Below are 15,061 nucleotides of genomic sequence, written 5' to 3' on the forward strand. Positions count from 1 at the left end.
TTGAGTTGTGATGATAAAAAAATTAAAAAAAAACCCAACTGAAATAACTTTTAGATTTATTTTTGAGTTATGAGTACTTTGAAAATAAGTTATCAGTATTCATTGCTGTTATCAATAATGAATACGTAAGTTGCTTTTCTGGAAAATACATGACTAGGTTGCCCTTCTAGTTCACGTTAATTTTCTTTGAAGGAATGAACAAGTGCAAATAATCAATCTGATACTTGTACACGGAGGGAGATATTTGCCATAGTATTCAGCCAGTTGTGGTTTTCTGTATCCATTTATCTTTTTTGATGTAAGTACATTGGAGGACTTCTAGTAACTAAAATATGAATTCCCATTGCATTTTGTGAGTGTGTATGAACTGGTAGTAAATTACTAACGGTGGGCTTTCAAGATCTCTCCAGATTAGATATTCCTATCTATTGGCTACTTATTGCCATGGTATCTGAGTACCTTTGTCAGTGATACTTCTCTTCGTAGTCTTGGGCTTTCTTCCTTTTTAGGATCAAACCCCTACATTTTACTTCTGATTTTGTTCAGTTTGTGTTTTTTTAGATACCATGGGTTTCGTATCTGCACAGTGGAAATAAGTTGCCTGAATAAGAAATGCTGTGCAAGGAGTGAGGTACTACTTTAAAAGTTACAACTTCGACAATATTGTAAATCCTCATGGAACAGTTTTCAAAATCAGCTTTGCTAACTTTCTTGGGTAATTTTTGTTAATGAATGCAATGTATGTGCAGGCAAAATGTTCCATCCTTGAATGGGTGACCACAGCAATTTCTCTTTCCAAAGTGAGGTCAGGTAGTACATTTAACTGATGTTAGCGATACATTAGCATCAGCGCATTCTGTATTGGAAAAAACAACTAGCCTTAAAACAAGGTAAAAACATGTTGACTCTAAAAGACAATCTCATTATGCAGCAGTGGTAACAAAAATGAATGCCACTGTTAAACCCTAGCATAAATCTTCAGTTTGTGCTGATCTTGGAGACCTTGAAATCCCTTCTGATTTGTTATTTGAGGCCATAGCTGTTCGGAAACAGCTTTGTGCTGGCTTCGTAATTGCTCTTTATCAGGCAATTGCTTCCATTTCATAACTGTGGAGTTGGTTCTATATGCTGGCTTTAAGCTTCCAAATGATCGGCAATTTGACATTTGACATTAAGTGGTTGACCTTTAGTGGATAAGAGGAAAAGCTAATAATTCCTAGTGTTTACAGCACTGATTTTAGTGTGATACTGCTTCTTTCCATCTAACTTGCATCTTCAACCACTGTTGTAAATTTTTTCAAGTTTAAAAGCAAATTGCTGAAGCACACAAGCCTTGATGCTGTGTTTTGCATTGTGGGTAATCCTTTTATTTTAGTGCAACTCTTTAGTCCCTAAAATGACATGCAAGCCTCTGTTAAAACATGGGAACTCTAATCTTTGCCTTCCTTATTGCGGTTTTTGTAGGGGTACAAGCCTGTCTACAAACCACAGTACGAGAACAAGAAGAAAAGTATGAAATCCAAGGTGGCCCACAAAGAGGCCGGCTCAACAGAGAACAGCTGGTGGGTTTTATTGCTTGAGACAGATTATCTTAATGACCTTTGGTTCATACATTTTTGCCCTTTGCCACATGTGCAGTAGATGTAAAATTTTAATGTGGTCTTGTACAGAAATTTGATTATGTGCAAGGTGATTGAAAGAACTGTGAACACCCATAAAGCTGTCATTTTTCTCTATTAGTGGATATGTTGCTATAACCTTGTCAGAGGGAATGCTGTATTACATTCATGGAAGAAGCTGTATGGGACAGGAAGTGATGCTGCTTTGGCCTTCTCTGCTCAGCTTTAGAACCTTGTTGAAATTATCTGAGAGTTGAGAGAAAAATGTTTTTATTACTTCTTGTTTCCATATAGGGCCACTTTTATATTTAACTGGCTTAATTTCTGGTTACTTTCTAGACTACACTGGAGAAATTCATTAAATGTATTGTAACAGTAGCTGTAAATATTCCTAGCTCGTAGTTCAAACCGTGTTGTGCTGGAAAATATTTAAACATAAGCAAGAATTTACCACGTAAGCAAGCTTTTCTTGATTGCATACTTATACTGAGGACCTTACATGTTAAGTTACTGTTCTAGCTTCCAGCGTTGGCTATTTTAAATTTTTTTTTTTGTAGGCACTGATTGTTCCTTTCCACTTTTTTCCTGTGTGCTCAGTTGTGAAGTCCTGTATTTAAACTGTTTTTTTTTTCCTTCCACTTAGCTGCCTAAGTTGTTTGATGGATGCTACTTCTATTTTTTGGGATCTTTCAACCGTCACCAGAAGGGTGATCTTGTGGAGCTGGTCAAAGCAGCAGGAGGACAAATTCTGGTTAGGCAGCCAAAACCAGACAGTGATGTGACGCAGACAATCAACACAGTGGCATATCATGCAGAATCTACTTCTGACCAGAGATTTTGCACTCAATATGTAATCTATGATGTGTCTTCTAAATTCAAGCCAGAGAAAATTCGTCAGGGCAAAGTCTGGATGGCCCCCTCCAGCTGGCTTATAGACTGTGTGATGTCATTTCAGCTCCTGCCTGTAAAATAAATAGCAACGTCTCATGAGCGAGTTTTGAAAATGTGGTGAATCTTGAGCAGTTGGAACACTCTGGTAAACACTGGTCTGAAGCTATGATTTATGTTTTGCACTTAGGAATACAGGAGAGCTTTGACCATTTAAATGAGTTACTAAGATCACTGATATGCTAGAATAAATGAATTTACAATGGAGTAGAGAGAGAAATATACTGCATTGAAAAATGTGCCTTGGGTTATTTAGTATACTTTATTTTTGCGTTTAACTTAGCTGTACTAATCACTGACATTTTATAATTAAGATTTTGCAAAATGAAACCTTTTGCATTCTTGATTTAAACCAGCCCTTTGTATGTGATAGAGCGTGACCCCATTTCTTTTCTGTTTAATATCCATTGACAAGGATCTACTGTGTGTGTCAAGATTTCCCAGCCAGGCCAGAATTTGTATTTTTTAAAAAAAGGACTCTATGCATTCGAACATAGTCATTTGCCTGTGTAGACATATCTTCTGCCAGATGACATGTGATGTTTCTTATAACATCTTACAGCTGAATTCTGCAGGAAATTCTTGGCATGGGATAAGCGTTGTAAAAATTAGAGTAGAACTAATGGCCTGAATTCACTTGAAAGCAAACAATTTTTAAAATGCTATCTTTAAAAATCTTGGTCTAAAATTCCTTATTTGTAGCAAGAGTAATGCTTTATTCACCTCTGTCCTCTTTCCTGCTTGTAAATGTGTAAGTCAAATTTGAATCTATTTTCTGAAGGTTTTTAAGTGTCATGATCCTTATTAAATTATAATTTAAAATATTTCTGTAAGTATGGATGGTTGCTATCATGGTTATTTTAATGAAAAAATTTAACGATCACAAAAGAATTATGCCTCACTTTGCACAATTGTACTTAAACTTAGCAGGCTACATTGAGGCAGTATTTGATTCTTTCATATTTGTTACAATGCTTCTCATAATTGATCATAAGTTATTGTCAGAATCTTACTTCCTCACTTTGTGCCCTTATGTAATGTCTTGCATCTTCTGTGTTGCCTTAGTTTGTAAATTCATAATTTAAAAATGGTATGTCATAATAATATACAATGAGAATGATGGTTGTGGGATAAAACAAAGTTTCTTGTGTTTTGCTTTTGTATTGCTTATAATAAAACTTTTAGTGCCAGTAAGTTTGGAGTATCTTATTGCATGAGCTTCGCTACAGAGTAAGTACATAGCCCATCTGTATCTCAACAGGTAAATGGAAATGTAAGTACTTTTTCTGTGAACTTGATACAGCTGTGAAGGTAGCATATACATCTGCAAGAGCAGCTCTTCAGTGTGAGAGGTGTTTTCTGTAACCATTGCCATTGGAGATCCTATGCCAATTTTCAGTATGCTCTATAGAACTCTGACAACTATACACTTGAGGTACAACAGGAATAGTTTTCAATAACTTCTACTAGACTTCAGTAGCTGGAGTATCTTGATCTGTCACTTATGCTAGACTGAATCATTGTTCTTCACTAAATGCAGTTCTCAGGTACTTGCACGTTTGTGTGAGTGAGCAAAAATGCAAGGCTCATTAATAAATGGAACAACCTATGGGATTAATGTGTTTTGGGTTTTTGTGCAGATAAACACTGGCAGCATATAAGATACTGAGTCAATACTGTGTGGACTTGGTCATTTATTTTAACAATTGTACCACATTTTAACTTGGCATTTCATAGCACATCAGTATACCTAATGTGGTGTTCTTTGCAAAAGTAACGGTGAATCTCTGCAAAATTCTTAAGAATGGAGCTTTTCTGCTGTGTACCAGGAAGAAATCTGGCCCATCTGTAATCCGGTTCTACATCCTAAAGTAGAGGCAGCAGATTTACAGATTTTTAAGAGCCATTGTTGCTTGGTAGCTGAAAAGAAACTGTTAGAAAATTGCCTTTTTTTTTTTAAGTGACACTGAATTCTTCCTAAGGTCTTGTTCCTTTGAATCAAGTCGTGTTTTCAAGCAGTTACTATCAATTCATATCCTCCATATCATACTGAGGAGTGATCCTTACCCTTCTCACTGAGGTGTACTCAAGATTAACTCTGGCCCTTCTCCTTCAGGTCTCTTCAGGAATTCAGAATTTGAGTGTGATCAACGTATGTAGACTTACGCACTTAAAGAGCCTCACAGAACTGCAGTAAGGAGACTTGTCTGCCGGAATTGCAGCAGGTGTTGAACACTACTGAAGCAATAGGTCAGTACACAAAAGATAGAAGTCAGTGACATAGACCCTGCTTAATTCACTCTTGCGAATCATTAAAAGCAGAGGGATAGCCCTTGATAAAACATGTCCAAAAAAAGTCTTGTAGTAAGGATAAATCAAGTCCCTTAATCCATTGGATGGATTTTGGCTCATGAAAGCAAGGTTATAAAATCATGAGGCATGTGGTAAAGGGTGCGTAGGGATCATTTCTCACTGTCTCCTAGTCCAAAACGAAGGGTGCGTTAAAGGAAGCTCATAGGAGACAGGCTCAGAATAGAAGAGATATTTCAAGCAGTGTGAGTAGACTTGTGGCACTGACAGCCATAGCCTGGTTTGGGTGCTGTATGTTTTGGCATAGTCTGAAGCAGGGAGTAGGTGAGTTCATCGAAGAAAATCTGTTAAAGGTTAGTAAAGAACCTTAGCTATAACATGAATTTATATTGGTATTCTGCTAAAGTGCATGTACTTAATGTGCATTGACGATCGGGGCATTTGAAGAGGTGGAAGTCCAAGACTTGCATTCTGGATTATAGGTGTTTTTATTAAGTTTGTATTTATACCTCAAAAATGCTGTGACTCTCAGGCTAGTGATTTTCAGGCAGCTGCCCTTGAAATTTATCTGTTTATCTCATTTACGAATTCATTCATCTGGGGCACCTTATCACACCTTCAGTAGCAATGTCTGGGGTTCGGTGATGTCAGTTTAACATCACAAATAGTTGATAATATTTTTAATAAATACTGTATAATCTTTTTGAATGGCTGTAGCCTGTGGTCTAAGGGAGAATATATGAAGCCTGGCCAGTTTGTTTTTATGTGGGTTTGGGGGGTTTGTTTTGTGTGTGTGTGTCTGTATTGAAGTGAAAGATACTTGAGAGTATGGAGGTTGCTTCCTTGCATCAGTGTCCTGGGTAGATCCCAGGGAATATTGTCAGAGAATAGCTCATACTTTAGGCTGTTTCTACCTCTATTTGGGTACTTGTTTTCAAAGATCTCATAAGTTTTTCTTATCCCTAAAATACCAATAGTTCTCTCTGGCCTTTGTTCCTCTGGCTATGAAATACAATCTGTTCTCTGTTGCTGAACACTGAGGATTCATTTGTTATTTGAGCTACTCAGAAGTGACTTTTCTGAGGTAGAAGCGAGTGGCCCATAAAAGAGCTTATTAGAGCAATGCAGGAGAGCTGGATGTTGCATTATTTCTGCAAGTGTTTCAGGGAAACAACCGGCAAAGAAGTAGTACCAAACAGCGGTAGCTCCTTTTTGCTCTTGAATTAGAATGGGCATGCCTGGGAGATGTTTGGGGTCTGTCGTCTCGCAGTCCTCTTCTGAACGAATAACAAGCATGGGAGGGTCCAAAGGCTTGCATTGCTCTAATAACAAAAGATGTCGGCAAATGTTTCACCCAACTGGCTTCTACGCAGCCTTCATTAGGCTTGAACTAAAGCCCCTCTCTTCTGCTCTATCACAAGCATCTCAGCTGAGGTTGGACCTGAGTAGCTACGCGGGACCCAACACAAAGTTATCCGTGATCAGCCTGGGCAAGGCTCACGGAAGGAGCGAGAGTGATTGAAGAGCAATTATTCAAGGGAGGGAGTAATTCTAGGCAGGGAATTGAAGCTGGATGCATTCCCTGCCTAGGTCCAGTGTCTTATTTAAGACTGAACTTAATCTGGAGCAGTTATTTTATGCTGCAGTCTTCCAGGAGATCAGCACTTTGGCTAATGAAACTCTCACAGATATTCTGCTCAGGATAAAGATGTGTGGAAGCCACAGACTGTTGTAAAATTACATGTTGGTGCGTATTATTTGGGGAAAACATGTAAATGTCAGGATCATCTGGTGCCCCTGCCTGTGCTTTCTGTGCTGCTTCTGATTCATGTGGGCTAGCTTTCCTGTCAGGGTGATAGAGGGAAGGGGAAAAATCAGTTTATAACTGCCAGTGCTGCAGTGCCAATGGAGCTGCTGGGCAGGAGCGTCTGTTCTGGCCCATCTTGTGGATCAGCTGAACTGCCAGCAAAGTCTGGATAGCAGCGTCCTGGGATCTTGCTGAGATGAAACATGGTAGAGCAAAGCTTTTCTTTTTTCCTCCTTAAGCTATTTTGTACTTCAGTGCTGGAGGATCACCTGGTTTTGCTCTTGGAAATGGGGTGCACTTGATGTCAGATTAATTGGTATTAATCACTTTGGCGCCGTGTCCTTTTTCTGACCTTCTCCCATACTTTGCAAGAAAAAGCAGTTTGATGGAAAAGTTTGAATCTTTCTCTCTGATAGCAAACCAGACTGCACTGTGTTGTAAAAGCCAACACAGTAGGCTTAAATATCAGCTTAAAAACTACAGAAAGAGGTCTTTGGACAGCTAGATAGTATTGGCTAGGAAATGGGTAGTAGTTCTCGATGGAACAAATGAAGATTCAGCTGTTTTTAATAGCACCGCAATACGTTCTATCTTTTCAGACTTGTTTGATTTAAATTAACGGTACTTTAATTAGTGTTAAATTGCCCTTAAAAGCAGAAGAACATTTTGTATGTAATCAGATGGGGGAATGGGAGGAAGGTTCCTACCTTCCTTTTTTTTTTTTTTTTTTTTCTATGGAGAAGATGCATTTTCTGTGCTTCAATTTAATTCCTGGCAGGAGGTCTGGTCTGATGAAGTAGCAGAGAACCATCAGCTCCCGCTGCATGTTTGAGACACTGCTGTCATTCACCGAGCGGAGATGCTGAGGCAGTGACAGGCAACGGGATGGCTGGTACCCGTGGTTTCGTTATGCAGCAGGGGTTGCGATGTCTTGCTCCGGTGGGTGTTGGAAGCATTGTGCACCGCAGCTGGGAGAAGTTAACCATGCAGTGCCATGGTTAGCTGTGTTACAATATCTGCCCTGGACGTGCAAGTGTGTTTAAGAAGCAGAAAGGTTTCTTCCCTAATGGGCACAGCTGTAAACCACAGCAGCCCTTTCTCAGGTCTCAGTTTGCTTTGGGGCTATGTCTATGCAGTTAAGTTACAGTAAGCATGCTGAAGAGCAGTGCTGTGCTATGAGGAGGGCTGCGCAAGAACGAGCAGCGCTTACATTCACAAGTCCATAAGCTAAACAGATACACAGTGATAATAGGGTTAAAATACGTATTAAAAAATGGGATGTGAAGCAGCAGCTAAGCTGGCTGTCTTGCTCAGCTTGCTGAACTGATAAGAATTTACTTATTTCTTCAGCTAGTGTGGGGCTGGGTTAGTTTCCTGCTAGTTTAGCAAACTACTAGTTCTCAGAGGAGTCAAAAAAGTATTTGATGGGGGGAGCAGGTGTGAGGCTGTGTCTTTTGGCAGCGATCAGCTGGGGCTCAGTTGCGATACAAAGGCTCCCGAAGTGAGGTTTTCCGATTGCCGCACACACTCGTGCACTCCACGTTCCCCTGAGAGAGCATCCCAGTTTCTCTGTGGGGTTTGTACTGGGTGCTAGTGGCAGCCTGACTGGGGAAATGGTTCTCTCCTGCTCTACTGGAAGGGTTAGCTTTGAACAGCTGGTGCCAGGGGAAACCCAGATCACTTATAGTTCGGGTCCAGCTGGAATTCATGGTCTCTAGCAAAATTTAACTCTTTTTGTGCAGCATAAAAAATCTGAAGAAACATTTAAAAAAAAAGAAAATATTGGGGGCCTTTTAATTGAATTAAATATTAACAAGGATAATGCAATCAATGCTCTATTGATTGCATTAGCCACAATAATGCTTAATTCAATAAGTCCTCAGTGCTGGCTCTTTTTCTTCCCCTGTGTTTATTTTATGCTGTGCAGCAATGTAATGCCCATATGCTCTGCCCGGCTGTGTCCGAGGGCAAAAGAGCCAGGCTGCACTCCTGGTTGAACTTGTTCACGTGCCCTCTGGTTGACTGTATAGAGTCAGGGTCACCTACGTGGCCGATGTAACCTGGATTCAAAACAGCTACTCTTAGAGGCATGCATAGTTTTTAAAGCTCCCACACAAACAATATTCGTATTAATGTAAATATTGCCCATGACCTCCATGTGCTTTGCTTCCGGAGCTGATGCAATGCTTCATTCCTGCTCTCAGCAGTTGAGTCCCAGCAGCTGCGTGTGTCAAAATGGGAAGATTTTCTACCCTAAGCTCTCTAACGTGCTTCTGAAGAGGTGCCAGGTTCTGGTTTTAAACTCAGCCAAGCTTGAATAATTTTATCTGTGGTTGTAGGCAGAAGGTTTTCATTAAATTAAAAGTCACAGTTTTGTTTAACTGAAAAATTGGAGGCAAATGTTCTCCCCAGCTCAATTCACTCACAGTAAAAGTTTTCTGGTCTCTGGTTCTTTGCCTGCTGTGAACCTGTTGAACAAGGTGTGGTAAAACCATCCAGGAACAGCCTGGAATAAGCATTTGGTTTTTTCCAGTGATGTCTTTTTGTAGACTCTTTCAAGAGTTTCCATGGAGTATTGGCTTCTGGTTTCAGAAAAACTGCTTGATGAGATGGACCTTGACTCAATAATGAGAGGTGGAGAAGCTGCTTACACCAAATTTGAAGTTTCTGTAATCTCTGCAGCAGCATACATCTGTGGCTTAGCAGTGGGGTGTCCCTAGCTAGCTCAGGTCTTGTGAGCTACAGACTTGCTCTCCCAGCCACTGCAGGACACCAGCCTTGCCCACAGAGCTGGATGGGCACTTGGACACATAGCCTACCCTGCACCCTGGGCTAGCAGCACAGGACACAACTGGTCCCGCCGGCAAGGCAAGCTTTTCCTAATCTCTGCGGACGCTGAGGATGCTCTCGTCAACAGGCAGAGAAAGTAGGGGGAGAAAAGGGGCTGGGATTGATTTGTTCCTGTTGCATTCCACCTACATTTGTCAAATCCAAGGAAAATCCCATAACCTTGCTTTTATTTCCTCCTTACGGGGCCCATGTGTTTCAGCATGAAGCCTTATTAGCGTGCCGGGAAGTACGTAGGTACTAACAGTATCTGGGTGGAAAAGGGATAGGCACAGTGACCTCAGCTGTAGTTACTAGCTGGAGGGACTGGGTTTGGAGATAGCCATACATTTTCACTTGGTTTTGAGCACCTGCACTCAGGTACTTTAAACTGGATTTAGACTGCAAAGACAGATTGTGAATGCAAAATGGAGCTCCAGGCTTTGAAATGGAAGCCCCCAAATTCACACATAAAGGAGTAAGTGATCAGATGCAGCAGCTCCTGCGTTAAGGTGCCATGGTTGTGGCACACCCCATTCAAAGGGCAAGTTCTAGAAGATCCACAAGTCAGAAGGAACCACAGTTCCTACTGAAGGCTAGGCAAGGTAGTACTGGCTCTGGATCAATCTCTGGATGGCACTGTAGTGAGCTGTTAAATTGGAGGTGGCACTTGCACTACAGGCATGAGCAAAGAAGTGACAGAGCCGGAGCAGAAAAGGAGAGAATAGTCTTCACAAACACACAAAGGTGTAAAGTTCTCACTCACCTTCTCCCTGCAAACAGCATGCTGGAATCCTATAAGGATGAAAAACATGCACCCTGGTGAGGCAGGAGGACAACTGGCTCCATGTTTAAGTGGGCAATGCTCAAGTTAGCAGAAGAGGGCCGTAGATGGAAGATAACTCTTCTTAGCTCATGCTCACCCCAGGTGCTGTGCTGATGGCACCGTAGAGAAAGCCCCAAGGCCAGAAGATTGCAAAAGGTATAATCTCATTCTGATCTCATTCAAGGTGCAAGCTGCCTTTGAGGTGGTGGTGTATGCCCAGTCATACCTATGCTTAGTCCTTCAAGGACTTCACAGTTGGCTGGAGGAGAGGACAGAGATGACAACCAGAGACCTGAAGAGGTTTCATGGGGAGCTGTGGGGTGAAAAAAGTACTGGTAGCTCTAGCACCCAGTGAGAGAGAGTTTTTGTCGAGGATCAAGCTCCTGTCCTAGCAGCCATAGGGAGTCCCAGATTGGTGCCGACGGCTTCTGGCTGGCTCCAGATGTTAAATGAAACCGGACAATGGCCTCTTGTGTTTTAGGAAGATTGCTGTTAGCTGTGACTGCCAAGGAGGCTAAATCACAATTTTCTTCTGTGCCCTACAGGTGATAAATCTTTGTACATTTTATAGTATTTGATCATGGTAGCGAAACGCGCCTGACTGCAGCGGGGAGAGAGGCTATAACCAGCCCTTGGGGATGTGTTGCGTATTCCCACACCTAATTAGTGCATATTAAGGTAACTATTGAAACTGTCTTTGCGTATTAAATGATAATATTCGCTTCTCCTGGTCTCATTCTTTCCCCTTTCTCTTCACATCCCTGAAAGAAAAGCACTTAAATGTTACAATTTTGAAGCAGAGCACCCAGCAAGTGAAAAAATCCTCAAATGAAGGTATTTGAGGCTCTTTTGTGTCTTCAATGCCATGGTCACCCATCCCTCTTCTGTACCGAGGCTGCTCCTGGTATTTCATCTTCAAAGAGGTGATCTTAAAAAAAAAAAAAAAAAAAAAAAAAAATTGTACCTGCTTGGAGGACTGAACAGTTGATTTCTCTGGGCAACTATTTCTGGGGGGATGCGCCACAGAAGGATGCCCGTGTTACACCACAAGGGGTTTTTCCTATCGATTCTGCAAGCGATGAGGGTTACTTTTCTCATGACAAGCAGGAGCTCAGGCACCCAGAGGATGGAAATCATTGTTTTGGTGCTGCCCAGGCCAGTACGAGAACTTGGGAAGGAGCTTATGTCCATACAGAGTGGTGTTGCACTGCCCATCATCCAGGCACCCATGGTGAAAGGCTGTGTTGGAGCAAGCAAAGCCATTTTGTCTCCCTTACTACAGCCTCCACCAGCATGCTGGGCAATGCTTGCATAGGCAGGTAAGCAAAGGAAGAGGAAGATGCAAGAAAAAGCTTGTGTGTGGCAATGGAAGAGAGTTATGCAGGTGCTTCAAAGCTCTGCCCTCGGGGTGAGCAACACAATTCTCCTGCAAAAGGGGCAGCTGCAAAGCTCAGTTTCCAAATCTTCACCTCTCCAGGCCCTTTTTGCAGGGTTTCTTTGCCCAAAGCAAATCAGAGAGCTTGCTTTAATCATCTTGCATTTGCAACCACCTTTGCATGGGTCTCTGTCCATGCCATGCCCACTTCAGATTTTTACAGACATATTCACTGCGCTATAACATTTACGCACCATGGTTCCCAGACATTTCCTTCTAATGGATTTTGCATTAGTAGCTAGTATCGGGAAATCTAGTACCAAAAGGTTAATGTACATCCATTAGTCCTTTTTTTTCCCCCCCTTCTTCTTTATGTGCTAGTACAAGACAACCAATTTAGTAAATACATTAGGTCTGGAAAGGGTCTGGAAGCACTTGAAATTCTGTACATGCAAAGCTGTGGGGCTATTAATATTGTCCTGTCTAAGCACTGCGGGTAAAGTGGGATTTGCAGATGTTGACTGATACCTTTCGGGTGTTTTCCAGCCTCCACAACCTTTCTTTTCGTCAGAAAGAGTTGGGGTTTTTGAGACCTGCTCTTTTTGTTGAGTGGATTGCTTGCTCTGCATCTCCTACATCAGGAAGGATGCTGTGCTTTCACCCATGTGCTCTCTCAGCTACAGGCAAGCTAAGGAGAAACGATGTCGGGGTAGTTCAGACTGTTGTGCGGGCAGCTGAGCTAGCTTTAACGACTAGACTATTCCTTGATCTGCAGCAAATGGTTTTCTCCCTCCTCCCCCTAAAGCCAGCATGACAATTTCTGTCCTGCTAATTGGAGCGAAGCTGAACCCTAAGTGTATCTTGTTGCATTCTCTGATCTGCACTTTAGACAAGGTCAAGCTTTTTCACTGAAAAAAATCTATTACTCTAATGACCATAAGGAGCAAGTAGGAGGGGTAGGAAGGGCTGGCTGTTTGTTTTGCCTCCTGATGTATTTATGATTTGCAGAACTTGCCATGCTCTTTAACTGAAACCTTATGTTTTAGGACTACAGACCTTTGAAAGTTAGTAATTTGGGTCATGATACTCTCATGCTGGCTGTCTTGTCTTTAGCAGGCAGTCAGTACAGGCTGAACCTTCTCGTCCTTGGAGCCAGCTACCAAGACCCTAATTAAGAGCCACATGATTGCACTCAGTCTTCCCACACCCTCTTGCCCACCCCAAACCAAGGACTCAACCCTCAGGTCTCCAGTTTCCCCAAGGTCCTTCCACACATCTTTTACCTGGTTCTCCATGGTATCCCACTTTCCATCCCTGGCAGAGCTGAGGGGCTGGGCAGCAGAGCAGACATGGTACATGCAAGATAAGGCATGGCCAGCTCACTGCACTGTGAACCAGCAGCTCCTCATTTCTGAATCTTGTCGCTGTTATTTCCTGGTACCACACTGCTGTTCAGACCAAGGATTCGCTGTGGCTCATGGAGAATATCTGCACTGGTCTTACTTGAGCCCCAGTGTGGACACCTCCGTGATGACCATTGCAGGCTGAGCTGCTGCAGGGTGGTCTACCACCATGTATGGGGCTCAGTTCTGCAAGGTGCAACATCCCCGTGCTCCTGGCTTTAGCTGACTGTTCTCCAGGTAAGATCTCCTCTACTGGAGGCTCACTCACTTGAAGATATTTAGGTGAACTGGGGGTACACAAAGCTGGGTGCATGAGCAGCTCTGGATATGCGATTTCAAAACGTTGCAGAATCAAGGCCAAAAGAAAAGAAAAAAATCCCATGCGCTTTAATTTCACTTAATGAGAAACCATTTACAGCTTTCCATTTCTGATCCGTATCTTTCCATTTCTATTCTAATGGTAATTACTGTAGCAGTTTATTAACAAAGAAATCACTTGATAGCTTCCACATATTCCCATACTTCAAGTATCTAACAACCTATTGATTCGATATCTTGGCAGCGTTCCTGATTGAGGAGCTGGAGTTTGATTTTTTTTTTTTTTTTTTAAGCACTTTGATCATTTCACATGCAAAGGATAATTATTTTTCTGGTTGAAACAAGGGATGGATTGCAGATCAATGGAGTCTACAGTATGTTCTTGTGTGTGATCCCTGCCGCACCCACAGTCGGGGCAAGCAGTGTCTGCGTTTTCTTATAGAAGGACCTTGAAAAATTGTCATTGGGTTGGATTTCTGATTCCTGAATTACTACAATCAGCAATGAAAAGGTATGCAACAAACGTGCAGAGAGGTAATTTCAATATGTGACGCTACTGAGCATATCTTTATGAAGGGGTTTTGTGTTTGCAACTGTATGCCCTGCTTTCCATTGGGCCCCAGCAAGATGCTGCGTGGAATGGGTTTCGCAATGGCAATGCATTTTCATAGCCCTCAGTCATGCTGCAGACTCATGACATTGCTGCTTGCTTCACCACCCCTGCTCTTGCCTTCTGGATGGTTCCTCACTTTTTCAAGGTGGCTGGAGAAATTTTTGCCCGACACCAGTTCACACTGGTACTGAAGACCAGGACACAGCAAGAGCTCCCAGAGGGCTATGCGACGTGTGATGAGTGAGTCTGCAACAGCACACAAACCCAGCCATGGTCCAAGGACGGTCCAGGCCCTCAGAAATAACCAGCAGCCAGTCTGCCACTGCACTGGGATGGCTGGTGTGCGTGAGATGTAGCGGAGGCTCACAGGAACGAAAAATAAGGTGGTGTTTCTGGAAGCAGCACGTGGCATAGACTGCTTGTGCACATTGCCATCATGCTTTTTGCGGATTCCTAGCAAATTGTTCCCAGTTATGTTGGAGCCCTACATGGGAATTGTATTTCTGCTATTAAATAGCAGGGAAACTTGCCTAGAAAGAGGGTCCAGCTACTTTAGTAAGTAGACTTAGACCAAACGCCTTTGGTCCCAGCATGAGCCCTTCTAGAAGGAGTAAGGGGAGCAGAATGGATGGAAGCGATTTGCTGTAAGTTTTCTCATGCAGGTTTGAAAAGAACAGAAACATTTGACTTCTATGAGGAGAAGTTGCTACCTATGTCCTCGCAGGGCTTTTTATGCACATGACCCTAATGGGCTTCCTAACTGGTTGGTTAATAATTCATACGCTTCTGAAATGGTCTGGTTTGATCATGCAATGCCTAGGTGACCCTACAACCTATTGGGAATAGGCACCGGGAGAACTTGAATTACAGGTTAGTCATTTTCCCATCTAATATATCACAGACTGAAAGCTTTATGACTTCAGAGCTTACTGTATTAATTTTATGCATGAGTGCTTTATTTTTGCCATATGAGATATATCACTGGCTTACTAGAGCAAAGTATCATTAGACCTGGA

At 42.2% G+C, this 15,061-nt stretch overlaps 1 protein-coding gene across 1 annotated transcript in view; it reads left to right on the forward strand.

Moving 5' to 3' along the window:
- BARD1 (BRCA1 associated RING domain 1) overlaps positions 1-3,761 on the forward strand; it is a 45,522-nt gene extending 41,761 nt beyond the window's left edge. Inside the window, exons 10-11 of the mRNA XM_052793184.1 lie at positions 1,465-1,562; positions 2,263-3,761. Of these exons, the coding sequence (XP_052649144.1) occupies positions 1,465-1,562; positions 2,263-2,592 (428 nt within the window). The 3' untranslated portion in view covers positions 2,593-3,761. The remainder of the gene's footprint in view (positions 1-1,464; positions 1,563-2,262) is intronic.
- Positions 3,762-15,061: the final 11,300 nt, after the last annotated feature.

This window comes from Harpia harpyja, chromosome 7 (assembly GCF_026419915.1).
Source record: "Harpia harpyja isolate bHarHar1 chromosome 7, bHarHar1 primary haplotype, whole genome shotgun sequence".
In the NCBI taxonomy this organism is placed as follows: domain Eukaryota; kingdom Metazoa; phylum Chordata; class Aves; order Accipitriformes; family Accipitridae; genus Harpia; species Harpia harpyja.